This window comes from Aquarana catesbeiana, linkage group LG11 (assembly GCF_042186555.1).
Source record: "Aquarana catesbeiana isolate 2022-GZ linkage group LG11, ASM4218655v1, whole genome shotgun sequence".
In the NCBI taxonomy this organism is placed as follows: Eukaryota; Metazoa; Chordata; class Amphibia; order Anura; family Ranidae; genus Aquarana; species Aquarana catesbeiana.
In genome coordinates, this window is record NC_133334.1 from 167,787,641 (window position 1) to 167,813,151 (window position 25,511).

Below are 25,511 nucleotides of genomic sequence, written 5' to 3' on the forward strand. Positions count from 1 at the left end.
ACACCATTACCAGGCCCTTTGAGTCTTGTGTGGATATTAAAGGGAACCCCGCACCCAAATTAAAATAAGGAAAGGTGTGGGGCCACCAGGCCCTATATACTCTGAACAGCAGTATACAGGCGGTGCAAACAAGACAGGGACTGTAGGTTTGTTGTTAAGTAGCATCTGTTTGTAATTTTTAACGGGTACATTTTTAACGTGTTTAGCTCCAGCCAAAACATCTTTTTTAAGCTTTTTGGAAAACATAGGGAAGGGTTATCACCCCTGTGACATTTGTTTTGCTGTCTTTCCTCCTCTTCAGATTTCACCTCACTTTTTGTCCCAATGACAAATGTTTTTTTGAAAATTTGGGTTTTTTTGTGGATCAAGGATTGGAAAGCATCAGTGGAAAGGAGAAATGTTTTTCCCATATTAACTCTTACAGGAGAGAATTTCCCTTCCTAGGGGTAGATTTCATCTCACTTCCTGTTGTCTCCTTCCGTTTTGCAAGTAGGAGTCGTTTGTAAGTTAGATGTTTGAAAGTAGGGGCCTGCCCTATATACTCAGCAGAAATTTGGGCCTTAGGTGTTGTTGTGGCCACAACACTGTAAGCCCTCAAAGGGCCCTTCTGTGAAATATTAGATCAAGAATTGTAATTACATGCCCCTGTTGAACAAGGGCAGAAAAATTGGGCCTTTGGTGTTGATGGTACTGATATGTACTGATACTGCAGCTAGCAAAATCAACTGCCTGCCTGTAGTATGAGAACACTACCAACCTTCTACAGGTAGCTTTAGCTGAACACTGTGCAGAGCTCGCAAAAAACTAACTTGTAGCTTTTTTAGCTGCCTGCGGTAGTGATAGGATCAGGAAAACACCACCAACCTTCTACAGGTAGCTTTAGCTGAACACTGTGCAGAGCTCGCAAAAAAATAACTTGTAGGTTTAGCTGGACACTGTGAGGAGGACGCACCACACTAACTTGTAGTTTTAGCTGAACACTGTGAGCAGGACGCACCGCACTAACTTGTAGGTTTAGCTGAACACTGTGAGGTGGACGCACCACACTAACTTGTAGTTTTAGCTGAACACTGTGAGCAGGACGCACTGCACTAACTGTAAATAGTCTAGCTGCCTGACTGTGGTACTAATAGGATCAAAAGAACACCAGCAATTTTCTTCAGGTAGCTGTAGATACTGTAACAAGACAAGCCTGCCTGTCAGTAAGAAGATAACAGGAATGGATCTAGCTGAACACTGTGAGCAGGACGCACTGCACTAACTTGTAGCTTTAGATGAACACTGTGCAGAGGTCTCACTACGCTAACTTGTAGGTTTAGCTGAACACTATGAGGAGGACGCACAGCACTAACTTGTAGTTTTAGCTGAACACTGTGAGCAGGACGCACTGCACTAACTTCTAGGTTTAGCTGAACACTGTGAGGTGGATGCACCACACTAACTTGTAGTTTTAGCTGAACACTGTGAGCAGGACGCACCGCACTAACTTGTAGGTTTAGCTGAACACTGTGAGGTGGACGCACCACACTAACTTGTAGGTTTAGCTGAACACTGTGAGCAGGACGCACAGCACTAACTTGTAGTTTTAGCTGAACACTGTGAGCAGGACGCACCGCACTAACTTCTAGGTTTAGCTGAACACTGTGAGGTGAACATACCTGATCATATTCTGGCTACGGTTCGCACCAGTCTCACTTCTCCTTTGGGTGACAAAATTCTTGCTGCTCAGGTCCATGCTCCTCCTGAGAAACCTTGTGACCACTGCTTTGTCCCAGAGAGTCTCCGTACTGCCGTGCTCCAGACTTACCATTCTACCAAGGCTGCTGGCCACCCTGGGAAGAATCAACTCTTTTTGGCCATTTCTCAACAATTCTGGTGGCCTAGTCTGGGTGCTGATATAACTGCCTTCATAGCTGCCTGTTCCATTTGTGCTCAGAATAAGATTCCACAACACCTTCCAGTGGGCCTCCTACAACCCATACCCAATGGAGAGAGGCCCTGGACCCACCTGTCTATGGATTTCATTGTGGCGTTACCCAACTCCCAGGACAACACAGTTATCCTTATGGTGGTTGACCGGTTCTCGAAAATGTCCCATTGTATTCCACTTAAGAAGTCGCCCACTTCTAAGGTACTGGCTTCCATTTTTGGGAGATCTTTCGCTTACATGGGCTACCCAAGCTGATTGTCTCGGACAGCGGTAGTCAATTTGTGTCCCGGTTCTGGCGAGCCTTTTGTGCACAGTTGGGAATTCAGCTTGCTTTCTCCTCTGCTTATCACCCGCAGTCTAATGGGGCCGCAGAACGAGCCAATCAGTCCTTGGAACAATTCCTGTGTTGCTATATTTCTGACCATCATAACAACTGGTCAGACCTCTTACCATGGGTGGAGTTTTGTCACAATATTGCCTTGAATTCTGCTTCCCAATTGTCCCTGTTTATGGCGAACTATTGTTTTCAACCTTCCATGTTGCCTGACTCATTTGTTCTGCAGAGTTTTCCTGCATTGAAGGAGCATCTCCGTGGTCTTCGTTCCACTTGGGCACAAGTCCAGGGGGCTTTGCAACATGCTAATGGTAGGTACAGACTCCATGCTGACCGCAGACGCCTGCCTGCGCCTTCCTACCAGGTTGGGGACAGGGTTTGGCTATCATCTCGCAACCTCCGACTTCGTGTTCCCTCTCTGAAGTTTGCACCTCGGTTTATTGGGCCTTTTAGAATTCTTTGCAGGTTTAACCTAGTGGCTTACGCATTAGACCTTCCTTCTAATATGCGTATTTCAAATGTATTTCCTGTCTCCTTATTAAAACCTTTGGTCTGCAACCGCTTTACCACCTCTTTACCACCGTCTTCACCCTGTAAAGGTTGAGAACCATGAGGAGTATGAAGTACAGTCCATTGTTGGATCTCATCCTCCGACGTACATGCCCCTGCCCTCCTCCGTGATTTCCATAGACGTTTTCCCCTCAAGCCTGGTGGTCCTCTGAGGAGGAGGGGGTCATTGAGGAGGGGGTACTGTCAGTGCTGGGCTCAGCCCTTCCTTATCAAAGCTGGCCGCTCAGCTGTCGACTAATTGCCAGCTCCTATCTCTCCGCAGTGACTCACCTGTTGATGATATCCTGCTTGTCAGTCCTGCCTGCTTAAGCCGTCCAGCCCAGATGATCTCTGCCTTTGCCTTGGTCACATCTCTAGAGACGCTCTTCTGTGTTCCTGTTAAAGACTTGCTTGGCTGACATTCCTTCTGGCTCCAGATCCTGCTTGCTGTTCTACCATCTCATCTCTGGCTCCCCAACGTTTTGGCTTGTCTGACTATCCGTTCCGGTTCCTAAACTCTGGCTATGTTTTACCTACGTTTACTCTGTTTACCTTTTTTTATTATTATTATTAAACAAGTGTGATTTAACTGTACTTCTGTCTCAGTCTGATTCATGGTTTCTGACAAGGACCCAGCTACAGTAGGAAGATCTCCTATATTGCTACAAAAGTACTCCAGCTTCAGTGGGGTGGCCCTTTGCCCTTTGATCCCTTCAGCTGTTTACCTGTGTTACTAGAGCTACCCTTGACTTCACTGTGAGGAATGCTGTTTATTAGGGATGAGCCGAACACCCCCCGGTTCGGTTCGCACCAGAACCTGCGAACGGACCGAAAATTCGCACGAACGTTAGAACCCCATTGACGTCTATGGGACTAGAACGTTCAAAATCAAAAGTGCTCATTTTAAATGCTAATTTGCATGGTATTGTCCTAAAAAGGGTTTGGGGACCCGGGTCCTACCCCAGGGGACTTGTATCGATGCAAAAAAAACTTTTAAAAATGGACGTTTTTTCGGGAGCAGTGATTTTAATGATGCTTAAAGTAAAAAAAAAAAAAAGTGAAATATTCCTTTAAATATCGTACCTGGGGTATGTCTATAGTATGCCTGTAAAGTGGTGCGTGTTTCCCGTGTTTAGAACAGTCCCTGCATAAAATGTCATTTTTAAAGGAAAAAATCTCATTTAAAACTGCTTGCGGGTTTAATGTAATGTCAGGTCCTGGCAATATGGATGAAAATCAGTGAGACAAACGGCATGGGTACCCCCCACACCATTACCAGGCCCTTTGAGTCTTGTGTGGATATTAAGGGGAACCCCGCACCCAAATTAAAATAAGGAAAGGTGTGGGGCCACCAGGCCCTATATACTCTGAACAGCAGTATACAGGCGGTGCAAACAAGACAGGGACTGTAGGTTTGTTGTTAAGTAGCATCTGTTTGTAATTTTTAACGGGTACATTTTTAACGGGTACATTTTTAACGTGTTTAGCTCCAGCCAAAAAATCTTTTTTAAGCTTTTTGGAAAACATAGGGAAGGGTTATCACCCCTGTGACATTTGTTTTGCTGTCTTTCCTCCTCTTCAGATTTCACCTCACTTTTTGTCCCAATGACAAATGTTTTTTTGAAAATTTGGGTTTTTTTGTGGATCAAGGATTGGAAAGCATCAGTGGAAAGGAGAAATGTTTTTCCCATATTAACTCTTACAGGAGAGAATTTCCCTTCCTAGGGGTAGATTTCATCTCACTTCCTGTTGTCTCCTTCCGTTTTGCAAGTAGGAGTCGTTTGTAAGTTAGATGTTTGAAAGTAGGGGCCTGCCCTATATACTCAGCAGAAATTTGGGCCTTAGGTGTTGTTGTGGCCACAACACTGTAAGCCCTCACAGGGCCCTTCTGTGAAATATTAGATCAAGAATTGTAATTACATGCCCCTGTTGAACAAGGGCAGAAAAATTGGGCCTTTGGTGTTGGTGGTACTGATATGTACTGATACTGCAGCTAGCAAAATCAACTGCCTGCCTGTAGTATGAGAACACTACCAACCTTCTACAGGTAGCTTTAGCTGAACACTGTGCAGAGCTCGCAAAAAACTAACTTGTAGCTTTTTTAGCTGCCTGCGGTAGTGATAGGATCAGGAAAACACCACCAACCTTCTACAGGTAGCTTTAGCTGAACACTGTGCAGAGCTCGCAAAAAAATAACTTGTAGGTTTAGCTGGACACTGTGAGGAGGACGCACCACACTAACTTGTAGTTTTAGCTGAACACTGTGAGCAGGACGCACCGCACTAACTTGTAGGTTTAGCTGAACACTGTGAGGTGGACGCACCACACTAACTTGTAGTTTTAGCTGAACACTGTGAGCAGGACGCACTGCACTAACTGTAAATAGTCTAGCTGCCTGACTGTGGTACTAATAGGATCAAAAGAACACCAGCAATTTTCTTCAGGTAGCTGTAAATACTGTAACAAGACAAGCCTGCCTGTCAGTAAGAAGATAACAGGAATGGATCTAGCTGAACACTGTGAGCAGGACGCACTGCACTAACTTGTAGCTTTAGATGAACACTGTGCAGAGGTCTCACTACGCTAACTTGTAGGTTTAGCTGAACACTATGAGGAGGACGCACAGCACTAACTTGTAGTTTTAGCTGAACACTGTGAGCAGGACGCACCGCACTAACTTCTAGGTTTAGCTGAACACTGTGAGGTGGATGCACCACACTAACTTGTAGTTTTAGCTGAACACTGTGAGCAGGACGCACCGCACTAACTTGTAGGTTTAGCTGAACACTGTGAGGTGGACGCACCACACTAACTTGTAGGTTTAGCTGAACACTGTGAGCAGGACGCACAGCACTAACTTGTAGTTTTAGCTGAACACTGTGAGCAGGACGCACCGCACTAACTTCTAGGTTTAGCTGAACACTGTGAGGTGAACATACCCCACTAACTTGTAGTTTTAGCTGAACACTGTGAGCAGGACGCACTGCACTAACTGTAAATAGTCTAGCTGCCTGACTGTGGTACTAATAGGATCAAAAGAACACCAGCAATTTTCTTCAGGTAGCTGTAAATGCTGTAACAAGACAAGCCTGCCTGTCAGTAAGAAGATAACAGGAACGGATCTAGCTGAACACTGTGAGCAGGACGCACCGCACTAACTTGTAGGTTTAGCTGAACACTGTGAGGTGGACGCACCACACTAACTTGTAGTTTTAGCTGAACACTGTGAGCAGGACGCACTGTACTAACTGTAAATAGTCTAGCTGCCTGACTGTGGTACTAATAGGATCAAAAGAACACCAGCAATTTTCTTCAGGTAGCTGTAAATACTGTAACAAGACAAGCCTGCCTGTCAGTAAGAAGATAACAGGAACGGATCTAGCTGAACACTGTGAGCAGGACGCACTGCACTAACTTGTAGCTTTAGATGAACACTGTGCAGAGGTCTCACTACGCTAACTTGTAGGTTTAGCTGAACACTGTGAGGAGGACGCACAGCGCTAACTTGTAGTTTTAGCTGAACACTGTGAGCAGGACGCACCACACTAACTTCTAGGTTTAGCTGAACACTGTGAGGTGGACGCACAGCACTAACTTGTAGTTTTAGCTGAACACTGTGAGGTGGATGCACCACACTAACTTGTAGGTTTAGCTGAACCCTGTGAGCAGGACGCACCCCACTAACTTGTAGGTTTAGCTGAACACTGTGAGCAGGACGCACCCCACTAACTTGTAGTTTTAGCTGAACACTGTGAGCAGGACGCACTGCACTAACTGTAAATAGTCTAGCTGCCTGACTGTGGTACTAATAGGATCAAAAGAACACCAGCAATTTTCTTCAGGTAGCTGTAAGTACTGTAACAAGACAAGCCTGCCTGTCAGTAAGAAGATAACAGGAACGGATCTAGCTAAACTGAATAGAGTGTATATATATATATATGCAACACCTGGGATGCATATATATACACAATACACTGTAAGTGCAGCTAACTGACTGACTGTTCTGCCTAATCTATCTAACTCAAATCAAATGACACTGTCTGTCTCTCGCTCTCTCTATCTATGAATGCCGGAACACACACTACACAGGGCCGCCGTGCAGGCGGCCTTATATAGTGTGGGGCGTGTGCTAAATCCCCTGAGCCATAATTGGCCAAAGCCTCCTTGGCTTTGGCCAATTACGGCTCTCTGTTCAGACGGCGCTGTGATTGGCCAAGCTTGCGGGTCATAGTGCATGCTTGGCCAATCATCAGCCAGCAATGCACTGAATTATGGGCCGTGACGTGCCACACGAATTTGGCGCGAATGGCCCATATCGTTCGCAATTCGGCAAACGGGCGAACAGACGATGTTCGAGTCGAACATGGGTTCGACTCGAACACGAAGCTCATCCCTACTGTTTATGAGGATAATTGCAAGTAGCTGTGTTGTGAACTGTTTTACTGAAGTAGTGATTCTCAGTTTTATTCTCTGATGTTTTGGAGTCTTACAAATCGACTCTTTGCAGCATCATCTTATTGATTCACAGAGACATTGCTTTGAAGAGTTAATGTATGTGCAGCTTTCACTATTCTGCCATGTACACTTGTTTTTTGCTATCCTGAACTTGTTTTGCATTATTGTTTAAACTTTGCACTTGTCTAGTAAACTGCAAGTTACAGTTACAGAGCACCTAGTGCTCTCCATTTAAAACTCACATTTATTAAAGGAATAAAATAATGCACTTACAAAAATGGTACTATAGGCAGTGCTAACCTTGGATTACTTGTCTCTCATACACAATCTCAAAGCAGCTAGATGCACAGATGGCCATGGGATGATGTCATACACGTGATTCCTTGTCCTATATGCACGTTACGTCCAAACATCGGGACTTCCTCAGTAGCGGGACTGAGGAAGTCCCGATGATTGGACGTAACGTGCTAATAGGACGAGGAATCACATGTATGACATTATTCCTGCGGCCTTCTCTGCATCTAGCTGATTTGGGATTGTGTATGAGAGAAAAGCGATCCACGGTTAGCACTGCCTATAGTGCCATTTTTGTAAGTGCATTATTTTATTCTTTTAATAAATGTGTGTTTTAAATGGAGAGCACTAGGTCTGTGTGCTTTTTCTTCCTGCATGCATGCTGTGGGGATTTGAGATCTAGCTACCCATTCATCCATCTGAATAACCCCTTCCCGCCGACCGTACGCACATCTGCGTACTCGGCTTTCGGGGGTTATACCGGGATGATGCCCGCAGCTGCAGGCATCATCCCGGTACCGTTGTTTAAAGCGGGCGATCAGCTATCCGAGTATAACAACTGATTCGGCTAAAAGCCATTCAGCTGTTATACCGGAGGAGCGGGAGGGGACATCCCCCCTCCCGCCGCCTCCCGCTGCTCTTACCGGGCCTCCCGTGCGATCGGGAAGCCCGTTGTCCAATCGGCCGCCTTCGGCGGCTGGGGGCGGGGGGCGGGCTAGAACGAAGCTGTGGGTGGCTTCGTTCCAGCCTTCTGAATGTAAACACGGAAGCGACGTCATGACGTCACTTTCCGAGTACTCGGCTGCCAATGGTGCCGAATTTAAAAAAATACACAGTATTCAGAATCGCCTTTTTTGGCGATCTGAATACTGTGAAGTGCAAAGGAGGGATCGGGGGTCTTTTAGACCCCCGATCCCTCCATAAAGAGTACCTGTCACCACCTATTACTGTCACAAGGGATGTTTACATTTTTGTAAGTGCATTATTTTATTCTTTTAATAAATGTGTGTTTTAAATGGTATGATATGTCCCAGTCGTGATTGAAGTGGATTCAAGCTGGATATAGTTTTTTATTGATATTTTTTACATTCGGATATTCATTGGACTTTATTTGTATACAGTATTTATATTATTTTTGTATGCACAGTTTTTTGCACATTGTTTTTGTTTATTCTTTTCGAGAGTTTCGCTACATAATTTGGGGGTATTAATATACCTGCTTTCATAAGATCATAACAAGGCTTTATGGTTTTCTCTGTATGTTATATATTGAATCATCTATGGCAGTTTTATAGTTCAACTACATATGTTGTGAGATGTTGTGAGAATCATCTCCTATGTATACAACCATCTTCTTTATGTATGGAGGTCAGTATAGTAGTTTAGGATTTTGTTAAAGGGCAAGCTGGATGACTAGTCTTTGAGCATATTTTCTCAGTTATAATGTAGTTTGGATTAAATGTCCTGAATGGATGGAATGTCTACCTCCATTCTCTTTGAGTTATGTGATTATTTATACTTACACAGCTCTCCGGTGGATGATACACAGTCAGGTGACCATTTGCCTCAACTCCTCTCTTAGTCTTTTCCATCTACATTGATTGTCTCCTTTGGCACAAAACTACCTGCCTTGCCTTCCCATAGCCTAGATTGACAAGATGAACCTAAGTGCTATGGCCTTACTTTCCCAAGGTTGTTGTTTTGTTTTTTTCTTCGCTTGGATTATTTTTTTGCTTTTCCTTTCGCCCCCTTTTTTTCTTTCTCCTCCCTTTTTTCCCCTTGGGGATTGACCACTTGACTTCACAGGAATTGGGGGGGGGGGTATATGTGTATATGTGATATGTATGTTAATAAGATTGGCTTTGTTCATTTTTTTTATATAATTGTTAATATCAGGCATCCCATCATATGAAATGATCTTGAAGCCCTGACGAACCGGTGATGACCTCGAAATACGTAGGATAATCTCTAACCTGTCTGACGGTTACCTTATTGCTTTTATGTATTATGTGGTAGTACTAGATTCCCCATGATATGTACCAATTTTTAATCTTTGTTTAATAAAGACATGTATATTTTAGATCATGTATGGTTTTATTTTGTTTAACCTGATATTAATGAGAGGCCATCCTTGAACACCCTTTCATTTCTCCTACTCAGTTGATTGGTTATTATATTGGGGTGATGGCCTCCTAATATCAAGCTGGATAAGCTACTCTGGACTTTGGCTTCTCCTACCATATTGGGGTGATGGCCTCCTAATATCAAGCTGAATAAGCTACTCTGTACTTTGGCTTCTCCTACCAACTAATATAAGGTATCTATTCTTTTTTAGAGTTGAGGAAAGTGGAAAGATAGCGCTGGACCTGTAGGTTTATTTTATTGGTATGGTTATCTTAAGGTATTAATGTTGGTATAAATGATCTGGTTCTTGGCCAGGCAGCTTCTACACCCCAGAGGATCTCTATAGTCTCCTTGGGTTGTAGTGTAATGTAAGAAGGGTTGCAATTTAAGCACCACAACACTGCTAAGAAGTCCAGATACAACTTTATTCCATTAAAGGTCAGGGAGGCAATTCAAGAAATAGTCAACACGTTTCGGGAGTCTAAGTGCCCCCTTCTTTAGGGCTTGACTGGCAACAAAGTGAACAAACCAGTAGTGAACTGGGCCTACAATGGTATTTAATCCAGTGTGAGTTGAAATACCAGGCCTAATCAGCAGCTTATTTGGCAGCCTTCTTTTAAAGAGGACACTGTAGGTTGTACAGTTGTTGATATCACATCACATTTTATTTTATCTTTGTGAAATTACTAGTAGGAATGGGCCAAACACCCCCCCCCCCCCGGTTCAGTTCGCACCAGCACATGCGAACAGGCAAAAAATTTATGCGAACATGCAAACCCTATTAAAGTCTATGGGACACGAACATGAAAATAAATATGCAAGTTATTGCCATACAAAGTGTATGGGGACCTGGGTACTGCCCTAGGGGACATGTATCAATGCAAAAAAAAAAGTTTTTAAAACAACCATTTTTTCAGGAGCAGTGATTTTAATAATGCTTAAAGTGAAACAATAAAAATGAAATATTCCTTTAAATATCATGCCTGGGGGGTCCCTCCAGTCTGCCTGTAAAGTGGCACATCTGTCTGATGTGTTTTTTTCAGTGCCGCAGCAAAATGACTTTTCTAAAGGAAAAAAATTATTTAAAATTGCTTGCGGCTTTAATGTATTGCCGGCTCCCGGCAATATAGATAAAAATCAAGGAACAAATCGCAGTGGGTCCTCCCGTGCATGCTCAAATAAGGGTCTGGTATGGATTTTAGGGGGACCCCACGCCAATTTTTAAGAAAAATTTGGCGCGGAGTTCCCCTTAATATCCATACCAGACACAAGGGACCTGGTATGGACTGGGGGGGACCACATGCCGTTTTTTTTCTTAATTATGTATTAGGGTTCCCCTTAACCATGTCAATGCACTGTATTATATACTGTACACTGACTGCGCTGTGTGTGTGTGTATATATATATATATATATATATATATATATATATATATACAGTATCTCACAAAAGTAAGTAAACCCCTCACATTTTTGTAAATATTTTATTCTATCTTTTCATGTGACAACACTGAAGAAATTACACTTGGCTACAATGTAAAGTAGTGAGTGCACAGCTTGTATAACAGTGTAAATTTGCTGTCCCCTCAAAATAACTCAACACACAGCCATTAATGTCTAAACCGCTGGCAACCAAAGAGAGTACACCTCTAAGTCAAAATGTCCAAATTGGGCCCAAAGTGTCAATATTTTGTGTGGCCGACATTATTTTCCAGCACTGCCTTAACCCTCTTGGGCATGGAGTTCACCAGAGCTTCACAGGTTGCCACTGGAGTTCTCTTCCACTCCTCCATTACGACATCACAAATCTGGTGGATGTTAGAGACCTTGCGCTCCTCCACCTTCAGTTTGAGGACGCCCCACAGATGCTCAATAGGGTTTAGGTCTGGAGACATGCTTGGCCAGTCCATCACCTTTACCTTTTCTGAAGGGAGTGGATCATGCTCTGCTTTAGTATGTCACAGTACATGTTGGCATTCATGGTTCAATGAACTGTAGCTCCCCAGTGCCGGCAGCACTCATGCAGCCCCAGACCATGACACTCCCACCACCATGCTTGACTGTAGGCAAGACACACTTGTCTTTATAGTGCTCACCTGGTTGCCACCACACACTCTTGACACCATTTGAACCAAATAAGTTTATCTTGGTCTCATTAGACCACAAGACATGGTTCCAGTAATCCATGTCCTTGGTCTGCTTGTCTTCAGCAAACTGTTTGCAGGCTTTTTTGTGCATCATCTTTAGAAGAGGCTTGCTTCTGGGACAACTGTCATGCAGACCAATTTTATGCAGTGTGCGGCGTATGGTCTGAGCACTGGCAGGCTGACCCCCCACCCCTTTAACTTCTGCAGCAATGCTGGCAGCACTCATATGCCTATTTCCCAAAGACAACCTCTGGATATGACCCTGAGCATGTGCACTCAACTTCTTTGGTCCACCATGGTGAGACCTGTTCTGAGTAGAACCTTGCCTGTTAAACTGCTGTATGGTTTTGGCCACCATGCTGAAGCTCAGTTTCAGGGTCTTGGCAATCTTCTTATAGCCTAGGCCATCTTTATGTAGAGCAACAACTTTTTTTCAGGTCCTCAGAGAGTTCTTTGCCATGACGTGCCATGTTGAACTTCCAGTGATCAATATGTGAGAATGAGAGTGATAACAATGAATTTGACACAACTGGTCCCCATTCACACCTGAGACCTTGTAACACTAATGAGCCACATGTCACTGGGGAGGGAAAATGGCTAATTGGGCCCAATTTGGACATTTTCACTTAGGGGTGTACTCACTTTTGTTGCCAGTGGTTTAGACATTAATGACTGTGTGTTGAGTTATTTTGAGGGGACAGCAAATTTACACTGTTATACAAGCTGTACACTCACTACTTTACATTGTAGCAAAGTGTCATTTCTTTGGTGTTGTCACATGAAAAGATAGAATAAAATATTTACTAAAATGTGAGGGGTGTACTCACTTCTTTTGTGAGATACTGTATATATATATATATATATATATATATATATATATATATATACATACACTAAACTGCCTGCATGCCACTAACTAACCTGCCTAACATTCTCTTAATCATAACCCTATATACGGCGGCCGTGTAAGCAGCCTTATATAGTGTGGGGCATGGACTTAGCCCCCTGCCTTTGGCCAATCATGGCTCTCACGGAAGAGCGTGCTGTGATTGGCCAAAGCATCTCGCAGTGCATTATGAGGCGTTCCACAGCGTTCGAATTTGCCGCGAATCCCCCCTAATGTTCGGTATTCGGTAAACGGCCGAACACCTTATGTTTGAGTCAAACTTACGTTCAACTCGAACATCTGGCCCATCCCTAATTACCAGTTTGTAGTTATTGTATTTGATTTGAACAGGATCAAGACCCAGATTCACTTCAATCTCAGACAAAGCAAATTTCACATGGTTTTCTCATTATTTTTCAACAATAAAGAATTACCCCAGCGGCCAAAGTTAATCATGATATCGGCATCTCCATCCTTTAGTCGACTGAACTTCAGAGGTGTTACATCACTCCAGACTTGAAATGCCCGAGCAAATGCATCATCCACAGTTTCAGAATCCAGATCCGTAGTGTACCCTAGAATCCTAAAGAGAACAATAAACTGTTTAGTGCAAAATATAAACTATACACATTTAAGCAGTCTTACTATCCAAATTCTTCATACTATCAGGGCTGGGCTCAGCCCTTCCTTCTCTGAGTTGGCTTCTCAGCTGTCAGGCTAATTGCCAGCTCCTATCTCTCCATAGCCACGCACCTGTTGATGATATCCTGCTCCTCAGTCCTGCCTACTTAAGCCGTACAGCCCAGAGGATCTCTGCCTTCGCCTTGGTCAACATCACAGAAACGATCTCCTACATTCCTGTTAAAGACTTGCTTGGCTGACATCCCTTCTGGCTCCAGATCCTGCTTGACGGTTCCGGTTCCTGAACTCTGGCTATGTTTTGACTACGTTTACTCTGTTTACCTTTTTTTATTATTATTAAACAAGTGTGATTTAACTGTATTTCTGTCTCAGTCTGATTCATGGTTTCTGACAGTAGGGGAAGGCCATGAATTCAGAATTCCCACATGCTCCGCTTCTGCTGCCAAGCGCCTCATGTCCATCAAACAGAGTACGAGAACTGTTGCCGATTACGCCATTGAATTCCATACTCTGGCAGCAGAGGTTGCTTGGAACAATGAGGCCCTCGTGTCTGCTTTTTCTCATGGTCTCTCGGATTCCATCAAGGATGAAGTAGCAGCCCGAGATATATCCATTGAGCTGGAGAAGTTGATCACATTTGCCATCCTCATTGACTCCAGATTCAGAAAAAGACTCTCTTTTAAGGAGCGCTTGTGGAAGCCTCCTGTACATTTGTCACCAAGCTTTGTAGTCCCACCCATGCCTCCCTCACCTCCCATGCCTCATGGTACCGAGTCTGTCAGTGGAGGTGAACCCATGCACTTGGGTTTCAAACGTTTCTCTGCAGATGAGAACCTTTAGGAGGAGAGAGAAATTGTGCCTCTATTGTGGCCAGGCAGGTCACTTTTTGAAGTCTTGTCCTACCCGTCCAGGGAACGCATGAACCTTGAGGTCCTGTCATGGACAGACCTTAGGTGGCGTTGTTTCATCCCCAATAAGGATAAGCCCCTGGTTTCGGTCACCTTTTCTTGGGCTGAGTCGTCCATCGAGATAAAGGCTCTAATCAACTCTAGGGCTGCAGGCCTGTTCATTGATGCTGCCTTTGTATCAAAGCACTCGATTCCGCTGCAGCTGCGTAATACTCCACTTGCCATTGAGGCTCTTGATGGGAGACCTCTACAGCCTGCCCATGTTACTTATGATACGGTTCTGTTGTCCATGGCCGTAGTGGCTCTTCACTATGAGATAATCCAATTCCAAGTTATTTCCTCGCCTAAGTTTCTGCTGGTTATTGGTTATCCTTGGTTACAGAGGCACAACCCCTCTTTTCTTTGGCTCTGTACCGAGGTTCTCTCCTGGTTGCCACAATGCAGTAAGACATGCTTCCAGAAGGTAGCCAAGGTCCTGTGCACCTCTTCACTCTCCTCCCTGCTGGAGGAGTACCGCGATTTTATTAATGTCTTTGATAAAGGTCAAGCCAGTAGTTTGCCTCCACACTGGTCGTATGATTGCACAATTGACCTTCAACCTGGTGCCATACCCCCTCGTGGCTGGGTTTACCCTTTGTCAGTCTTGGAGAATAAGGCCATGGAGGAGTATGTTGCAGATGCACTTTCTCGAGGTTTCATCTGCAAATCCTCGTCTCCTGCTGGTGCTGGTTTCTTCTTTTTGAAGAAGAAGAGTGGTGAACTGGGACCTTGTATTGATTATAGGGGTCTCAATCATTTCACAGTTAAGAATGCCTATCCGATTCCGTTGATTACGGAGTTATTTGACCGCCTCAAGGGAGCAACGGTTTTCACGAAGCTTGATTTGAGAGGGGCATACAATCTTGTGAGGATTAAGGAGGGTGACAAGTGGAAAACTGTGTTTAATACCAGAACAGGCTATTATGAGTACCTCGTAATGCCTTTTGGCCTTTGTAACTCCCCGGCAGTTTTCCAGGAATATATTAACAATCTCCTCTGAGATTTGTTGCAGTTATGTGTGATGGTTTATCTCGATGATATCCTCATATTTTCCAAGTCCCTGGAGAGCCACCAAACTGATGTTTGTCGTGTGCTTCTGAAACTAAGAGAGAACAATCTCTATTGTAAATTGCAGAAGTGCAAATTCCATCATGAACAGGTTAAATTCCTGGGCTATGTCATTTCCACTGCTGGTTTTTCGATGGACCCAGAGAAACTTTCTGCAGTCCTACAATAGCCCTGATCTGTGGGTTTACGTCCTCTGCAGCGTTTTCTGGGCTTTGCCAACTATTATCGGAAGTTTATTCATAACTTCTCGTCTCTGGTCAAGCCCCTGACTGATATGACCAGTAAGGACGGTAACCCACAGAGTTGGTCTCCCGAGTCCATTAAGGCTTTTGAGAGTTTCAAGGCTGCCTTTGTTTCTGCTCCTGTGTTGGCACATCCTGATCCTACGTTACCTTTTATCCTTGAGGTTGATGCTTCTGAGACTAGTGTTGGCGCCCTTCTGTCTCAACGTCCTATCTCTGAGAGCGCTATGCATCCTTGTGGCTACTTTTCCAAGAAATTGTCACCTGCGGAGTGCAATTATGAGGATGGTGAAAGAGAGATATTAGCGATCATTTTAGCCCTAAAGAATGGAGACATCTCCTCGAAGGTACCACTATGCCGGTTCTCATTCTTACTGACCATAAGAATCTCACAGTCTTGTCAGAGGCTAAATGCCTCTCTCCCAGAGGGGCGCGATGGGCTCTTTTCTTGTCAAGTTTTAATTACATTGTCTCATTCTTACCCGGTACTAAGAATGCAAGGGCTGACGCTCTGTCACGACAATTTTCCTCCACTTTCAACATGGAGTCTGTTCCGGTTCCTGTGATTCCTCCTGATCATATTCTGGCTATGGTACCAGTCTCACTTCTCCTTTGAGTGACAAAATTCTTGCTGCTCAGGTCCATGCTCCTCCTGAGAAACCTTGTGACCGCTGCTTTGTCCCAGAAAGTCTCTGCACCGCCGTGCTCCAGACTTACCATTCTCCCAAGGCTGCTGGCCACCCTGGGAAGAATCAGCTCTTTTGGGCTTCTTCCCAACAATTCTGGTGGCCTAGTCGATGAGCTGATGTAACCACCTTTGTAGCTGCCTGTTCAGTGTGTGTTAAGAGTAAGACTCCATGACACCTTCCAGTGGGCCTCCTACAACCCATACCCAATGGAGAGAGGCCGTGGACCCACCTGTCTATAGATTTCATTGTGGAGTTACCCAGCTCCCAGGGCAACACAGTTATCCTTATGGTGGTTGAACAGTTATCAAAAATGTCTCATTGTATTCCACTTAAGAAGTTGCCCACTTCTAAGGAACTGGCTTTTATTTTTGCTTGGGAGATCTTTCGCTTACATGGGCCACCCGAGGTGATTGTTTTGGACAGGGGTAGTCAGTTTGTGTTCCGGTTCTTGCAAGCCTTTTGTGCACAGTTTGGAATTCAGCTTGCCTTTTCCTCTACGTATTACCCTCAGTCTAATGGGGCCGCAGAATGAGCCAATCAGTCCTTGGAGCAATTCCTATGTTGCTATATTTCTGACCATCATAACAACTGGTCAGACCTATTACTTTGGGCAGAGTTTGCTCACAATAGTGCCTTGAATTCTGCTTTCCGATTATCTCAGTTTATGGTGAACTATGGTTTCCAACCTTCCATGTTGCCTCACTCAGAGTATTCCTGCGTTAGAGGAGCATCTCCGTGGTCTTCCTTCCATTTGGGCACAAGTCCTGGAGGCTTTGCAACATGCTAATGATAGGTACAGACTCCATGCTGACCGCAGACGCCTGCCTGCGCCTTCATATCAGGTTGGGGACAGGGTTTGGCTGCCATCTCGCAACCTCTGACTTCGTGTTCCATCTCTGAAGTTTGTACCTCGGTTTATTGGGCCTTTCCGTATTCTTCGCAGGATTAACCCAGTGGCTTACGCATTTGACCTTCCTTTTAATTTGGTATCTTAAATGTATTTCATGTCTCCTTATTAAAACCTTTGGTCTGCAAACGCTTTACCACCTCGATGCCACGTCCTCACCCTGTACAGGTTGAGAACCATGAGGAGTATGAAGTACAGTCCATTGTTGACTCCTCTAGGTTCCGTGGGCGCATTCAGTACCTGGTGCATTTGAAGGGGTACGGTCCGGAGGAACGCTTTTGGGTCTCACCCTCGGATGTACATGCCCCTGTCCTCCTCCGTGATTTCCATAGACATTTTCCCCTCAAGCCTGGTGGTCCTCCGAGGGGGGGGGGGGTCATTGAGGAGGGGGTACTGTCAGGGCTGGGCTGAGCTATGAGACACTTGGATTGTGGGCTTCCATGAGCACACAAAGGCATTCCCTGAAAATATCTAGCAAATCTTACTCCAATGTTCAATGTGTACCTAGCTTGCTACACACATTGCACATCCAAATTGTGCTTCTTTATTGATTTCTGTTTTAAAACAATTGCACAAAGGAATGTGTGTCAACAAATGTGACCAGTACAATAGGAAATTAAATGTGCATGTAAAAAAATATATTCTACGATGTTATGTTGGAAACCCATTAAGAGACTTCAGTGTATGAAATTGTCTACATGCCATAGCTAAAGTAGTCATGTATAATCATTTTTTTTTTTTTAGTTCACCTTTAATGATATCATGTATTTGTTTTCTCATAAAAGATGCACATGTAATATCTCTTACAATGCTTAAACTAACCCAAAATATTAGATTAAAAAAAAATTTAATTTTAGAAATGCCACCACTCATAGTTCCCAACTGTCCCTAATTTCGAGGGACTGTCCCTGATTTGGAGCAATGTCCCTCTGTCCCTCTTTCCTCCTCATTTGTCCCTCATTTTGGTCTAAACTATATAGTTGTATATAAAATGCACTTTTTATCTTTCAAAAAGTGTTTCCAAGTGCTAAACCTTTCATCCAATTTCTAAATGGCTGCATTTGTACATTTTAAAAGCCAATATAAAGGAATAGTAGTGATAGAAAAAAGCACTTGTGAGTTTGATTAACATTTTTTTTGGTTAATTCTCCTTTAAGTGGGCATGGCAGGAGGCGTGTCCTATGCCTACATATGTTTGCTGGTAGGCGTCCCTCATTCCCATCTCAAAATGTTGGGAGGTATGCTACCACTTGTCATGTGCCAATGTACAGTCAAAAGATGGAACATACACAGTAAAACAAACCATACTTATTAGTAAATTTAGTGTAGAGTATGTACACCACAACATTGCAAGCCCAGAATAAATAGGATGCAATTTGCCTGTCCATGCATGATCAATGTGCTGATCCACACACATAAGCTTTAATAAATCAGGACTATTAGATCATATCTTCACCTGTATGTGATATGGTTCTTTTCCCATTTTGGTTTCCTTGGGAAGAACTGGTAATTGGACACATCAGGGTTACCACACCTTGGCTTTTTCATAGTTTCAATAGTCTTTTGATCGATCTCTCCTGTTTCAGAAATATGGAAAAATTTCTGCATTTTCTTCAGTGTGTCTTTCAGTACCATAATGCAACCATCTTTAGGGCAACCATAGTACTTCAGCAGGTATTGCTGCAGGTAAAAAAAAATGGGCTCATTAAAAACTGAAATAAATACATTCAAAGCCCAATTCTGGATACTACCCTTATCTGAATATGAGCACTGTAGGCCTCATGGACCAAAGCAATAGTGTCCTTTCTCTGCACCCTCTCCCCTTGGTCATTCACAAAACACAGAGCTGCAGGTTGCATTGTGTGAATGACTAAGGAAAGAGAAGTTGGAGAAATAACATCAGTGCTACACATCAAAAATAAGCAAAATCTCTGTGCCTGGAGTTGGGCTTTAATTCTGAATTTCTTTAAAAAAATAAAGATTATTCTGGCTTATACACATTTTTTTTATTTGTATAGGTCATGATGAATACTGAATAACAGGATATTTGTAAATGAGGATCTGTAAAAAGAAATAAATATAAAATAACACCATTTCCTATTTTCCCTAAATTGAAATTGAAGAAGTTGGTGCCCAGACCCAAGCAACATATACAGATTCAAAAGGTGCCAGAAGAGTGCGACCATGAGTAACACTGTATGAGCCAGGTTAATCAAGCGATAACAATATTTACTGTATATTTAAAGTGTACTGGTAAAAATTATTTAGTGATACGTGTCACTGCCATTAATTGATCAAATATTGAAAAGTTTTAGGCATGACCTTTAAAATTGAGGAGATCCTCACAAAAGTGATACCCCATCTGAAACACTGGTCCTCAACTCTGTTTCTCATGTCATGTGCCAACATAAGAGGGTTTATGTGCAAACTACAAGCCGCTACGGTAGAGGGAAGTATGTTACAAGCCCCTTACACTTTAACTATAAGGTAAAAAAAAAGTACACTTGTTAACCAGTTGCTGACCGCCTAACGCAGATATACTGTGGCAGAATGGCACGGGCAGGCAAAATCACGTACCTGAGGTGCCAGAGGCGGTCGGCTCGAGTTCGCGGGCGATGAGAGGTGAGGGGGAGGCCATCCATTGTTGGCCACCCCCTCCCGATCGCTCCCGGCGAATGAAAATGCTTCCTCTAGACATGTGCGGGATGAAAAAATTTGTTTAGTTTCGTTTCGTTTCGATTAGTTACTTAACTAAATTCGTTTAGTTAAATTCGTTGCATTCATTACATTCGTTTTCGGAATTTGTTTCGTTTCGTATTCAAATTCAAAAAAATTCGACCGCATTTGAAAAAATTCGACCGCATTCGAAAAAATTCGACCGTATTCGAAAAAAACTATCAAATTCGAAAAAAATTCTACCACATTTGAAAAAAACTGTCAAATTCGAAAAAATTCTACCACATTCGAAAAAAAATGTCAAATTCGAAAAAATTCTACCACATTCGAAAAAAACCATAAAATTCGAAAAAATTCTACCGCATTCGAAAAAATTCGACCATATTCGAAAAAAACTATCAAATTCGAAAAAAATCTACCACATTCGAAAAAAACTGTCAAATTCGAAAAAATTCTACCACATTTGAAAAAAAATATAAAATTCGAAAAATTCTACCGCATTCGAAAAAAACATTAACTGAATTTGAAAAAGTAAACTATATATAACCATTTTGCGAAATTTGAAATTCGTATAGAATGAAATCGAATTCCAATAGAAAAGATTAGGATAGAATAGAAAATATAAAAGAATAGCATAGAAAAACAATAGAACAGAATAGAAAAAATATAATATATTGTATTCTAATCTTTTCTATTCGAATTCGAATTCATTCTGTACCAAATTCCAATTTCGGAAGATGGTTATATATATGTTATATTTTTTTTCTATTCTGTTCCATTGTTTTTCTATGCTATTCTTTTCTATTCTATTCTAAACTTTTCTATTCGAATTTGAATTAATTCTATGCGAAATTCGACTTTTGGGAGATGGCTTCTAAAATTAGAATTTCCTATAGAATGAATTTGAATTTGAATAGAAAAGATTAGAATAGAAAATAATAGAAATAGAATAGACTAGAAAAACAATAAAACAGAAGAGAATAAAATATAATATATATATTATATTTTTTTTCTATTCTGTTTCATTGTTTTTCTATGCTATTCTTTTTTATTCTATTCTAAACTTTTCTATTCGAATTTGAATTCATTCTATACGAAATTCGAATTTCGGAAGATGGCTTATCGTATAGAATGAATTCGAATTTGAATAGAAAATAATAGAAAAGAATAGACTAGAAAAACAATAGAACAGAACAGAATAAAATATAATATATATATTATATCTTATTCTATTCTGTTCTATTGTTTTTCTAGTCTATTCTTTCTACTCTATTCTAATCTTTTCTATTCAAATTCATTTTATACGAAATTCGAATTTTGGAAGATGGTTATATATATATATATATATATATATATATATAAAAAAATATATATATATATATATATATATATATATATATATATATATATATATATATATATATATATATATATATATATATATATATATATATATATATATATATATATATATATAAAATATTTTTTCTATTCTGTTCTATTGTTTTTCTATTATATTCTAATCTTTTCTATTTGAACTCAAATTCATTCTATACAAAATTCGAATTTCGGAAAATGGTTATATAGAAATAGAATGAAATCAAATTCTAATAGAATAGAATAGAAAAACAATAGAACAGTAGAACGGAATAGAAAGAAATATATATATTTTGATATATATAACACCATCTTCCGAAATTCGAATTTCGAATAAAATTAATTTGAATTTGAATAGAAAAGATTAGAATAGAGTAGAAAGAATAGACTAGAAAAACAACAGAACAGAATAGAATAAGATATAATATATATATTATATTTTATTCTGTTCTGTTCTATTGTTTTTCTAGTCTATTCTTTTCTATTATTTTCTATTCAAATTCGAATTCATTCTATACGATAAGCCATCTTCCGAAATTCGAATTTCGTATAGAATGAATTCAAATTTGAATAGAAAAGTTTAGAATAGAGTAGAAGAGAAAAGACTAGAAAAACAATAGAACAGAATAGAATAAAATATATATATATATATATATATATATATATATATATATATATATATATTATATTATATTTTATTCTGTTCTGTTCTATTGTTTGTCTAGTCTATTATTTTCTATTCTAATCTTTTCTATTCAAATTCAAATTCATTCTATACAAAATTCCACTTATAGAAGCCATCTTCCGAAATTTGAATTTCGTATAGAATGAATTCAAATTCGAATAGAAAAGTTTAGAATAGAATAGAAAAGAATAGCATAGAAAAACAATGAAACAGAATAGAAAAAAATTATATATATATATATATATATATATATATATATATATATATATATATATATATATATATATATATATATATATATATATATATATATATATATATATAAAAAACATCTTCCAAAATTCGAATTTCATATAGACCGAAATCAAATTTGAATATAAAAGATTAGAATAGAATACAAAATAATAGAAAAGAATAGACTAGAAAAACAATAGAACAGAATAGAAGAAAATATAATATATTTATTATATTTTCTTCTATTCTGTTCTATTGTTTTTCTAGTCTATTCTTTTCTATTATTTTCTGTTCTAATCTTTTCTATTCAAATTCAAATTCATTCTATACGAAATTCAAACTTCAGAAGCCATGTTCCGAAATTCGAATTTCGTATAGAATGAATTTGAATTGAAAAGACTATTATAGAATATAAAATAATAGAAAAGAAAAGCATAAAAAAACAATAGAAGAGAATAATAATAAAAAAAAAAATATATATATATATATATATATATATATATATGTTTTCGAATTCGTTCGTTTTTTTTTCGGATTCGTTTAAATTCTTTACTTTTGCAATTCGGAAATTCGGATGCATCCGAATTTCCGAATAATGAAAAATTCGTCCAAATTCGTCCGAACGAAACGAAATGCACATGCCTAGTAATGTAAACAGAGGGAGAGGAAGTGATGTCATCCCTCCTCGAGCCGGTCTTTTTGATCCGGCGCCGAGGAGAGAAGACATCAATGTAAGTCTGCACAACACTACACTTTCAGTAGAACACGCCAGGCACACTTGTCACCCCCCTTCACCCCCCGATCACCCCCCTGTACCCCCTGTCACACTGACACCAATAGCAGTTTTTTTTTTGCATTGGTGTCAGTTTGTGACAGTTATAAGTGTTAGGGCAGTTAGGTTAGCCCCCTTTAGGTCTGGGGTACCCCCCTTTAGGTCCAGGGTACCCCCCTAACCCCCCTAATAAAGGTTAACCCCGTGATCACCCCCCGTCGCCAGTGTCGCTAAGCGATCGTTTTTCTGATCGCTGTATTAGTGACACAGGTGACGCTAGTTAGGGAGGTAAGTATATAGGTTCGCTGTCAGTGTTTTATAGCGACAGGGACCCCCATATACTACCTACTAAAGGTTTTAACCCCTTGATTGCCCCCTAGTTAACCCTTTCACCAGCGATCACCGTATAAGTGTTACGGGTGACGCTGGTTAGTTGGTTTGTTTTTTATAGTTTATTATAGTTTATTATAGTTTTAGGGCACCCGCCGTTTATTACCTTATAAAGGTTTAACCCCCTAATTTCCCGGCGGTGATATAAGTTACGTTTTTAGGGTCAGATAAGGTCTGCGTCGCCCCAGGCAGCGTCAGGTTAGCGCCAGTACCGCTAAAACCCACGCACGCAGCATACACCTCCCTTAGTGCTATAGTATCTGAACGGATCGATATCTGATCCGATCAGATCTATACTCCCCAGCAGTTTAGGGTCCAAAAAAGCGCAGTGTTAGCGGGATCAGCCCAGATACCTGCTAGCACCTGCGTTTTGCTCCTCAAGCCCAGCCCAGCCCACCCAAGTGCAGTATCGATCGATCACTGTCACTTACAAAACACTAAGCACACATAACTGCAGCGTTCGCAGAGTCAGGCCTGATCCCTGCGATCGCTAACAGTTTTTCGGTAGCGTTTTGAATCAGTCACTAACAGTCAGGAGATTTTTTGCCTGTGAGTCTCACTAGTGTACCCCTAAATTTAGAGCCCAAAATGGCAAATCGAAGGTACACTAGTGAAGAGGCCTACACGTTTCTGAGCATGACAGATAGTGAAGAGGAAGTCACTCATCTGTCAGATTCAGGCTCAGAATACAATCCTGTAGAGGACAGCGGCTCCATGACAGATAGCTCTGACGACGGAGTTGTGGTCCCTGCTAAGGTCAGAAGTACCAGACCCCAAACTTCTTCTGTCTTTGAAGTGCAAGAACCGCACGGTTCGCGTATGGAGTAGAAAAGTACTAGTGCCGCTATTCCTTCTGGTGAACTGGCAAGCACCAGCGGCCTAGTACACCCTGGTCGTACATCCAGCACTGCAGTAACACTTGGTGACGTGGCGAGTCCCATAAGTGCAGTTCAAGCTGGTGAGGTGGCAAGCACAAGTAGTGTCCCGCTGCCACCAAGAAGACGAACACAGGCCCGTTGTGCCCATAGTGCCCTTCCTGCTGCATTCGCCAATCCGAATTGGGTACCCACCACTTCTGCAGCACCCGTACTTCCCCCATTCACTGGCCAACCCAGAATTCAGGTGGAAACAGTTGATTTTACACCACTGGATTTTTATTCGCTTTTTTTCACCGAAGATCTCTTTAGATCTATTGTGGACCAAAGCAATTTGTACGCTGGTCAACACATCGCCGCTAATCCCCAGTCCTCCCTTGCCAGAGATTGGAAACCAATTACGGTTTCTGAATTTAAGATCTTTCTGGGCCTTTCCCTTAACATGGGCATAAATAAAAAGAGTGAGTTGCGGTCATATTGGTCCACTGACCCAATTTACCATATGCCCGTGTTCTCTGCCTCCATGGCCAGGGCACAATACGAGCAGATTTTGCGGTTTATGCACTTCAACGACAATGAACTCTGTCGTCCTCGTGGAGACCCTGGATACGATCAGCTCTACAAAATTCGGCCCCTTGTAAACCACTTCAACCAACGTTTTGCAGACTTGTTTACCCCCCATCAAGTTGTCTGTGTTGATGAATCCCTGATTAAATTTTCTGGCCGCTTGTCATTCAAACAGTACCTTCCCAGCAAGCGTGCCAGATACGGGGTCAAGATGTATAAGCTCTGTGACAGGGCCACAGGCTATACATGTAGATTTATGGTTTACGAGGGCAAAGATAGTCACATAGAGCTGACAAACTGCCCTGACTACATAGGAAGCGCTGGCAAGATTGTGTGGGACTCGGTGTCACCCTTATTTGGAAAGGGGTACCACTTGTATGTGGACAATTATTACACGAGCGTGCCACTTTTTAGCTACCTTTTTGATCATCAGATTGGAGCATGTGGCACCGTGCGACCTATTAGCCGGGGCTTTCCCCAGCGGCTTGTAGATTCCCGTCTTAGGCTGGGGGAGAGAGCCTGCTTGAAGTGTAATAACTTGCTCGCTATGAAGTGGAGGGACAATAAGAATGTTTTTGTTCTTACCTCCCTTCATGCAGACACGACGGTCCAAATTACTACGGCGTCTGGTGTTGTGGAGAAACCCCTCTGTGTCCACGAATATAACCTTAATATGGGAGGGGTGGACCTCAACGACCAGTTGTTGGCGCCGTACCTAATTG

At 41.8% G+C, this 25,511-nt stretch overlaps 1 protein-coding gene across 1 annotated transcript in view; it reads right to left on the reverse strand.

Moving 5' to 3' along the window:
* The window catches only part of MMP2 (matrix metallopeptidase 2), a 484,562-nt gene that overhangs the window by 405,624 nt on the left and 53,427 nt on the right, over nt 1–25,511 (reverse strand). The window contains exons 2-3 of the mRNA XM_073605023.1: nt 18,670–18,893; nt 13,153–13,301 (exon numbers count right to left, since the gene is read on the reverse strand). Coding sequence (XP_073461124.1) covers nt 13,153–13,301; nt 18,670–18,893 — 373 coding nt within the window. The remainder of the gene's footprint in view (nt 1–13,152; nt 13,302–18,669; nt 18,894–25,511) is intronic.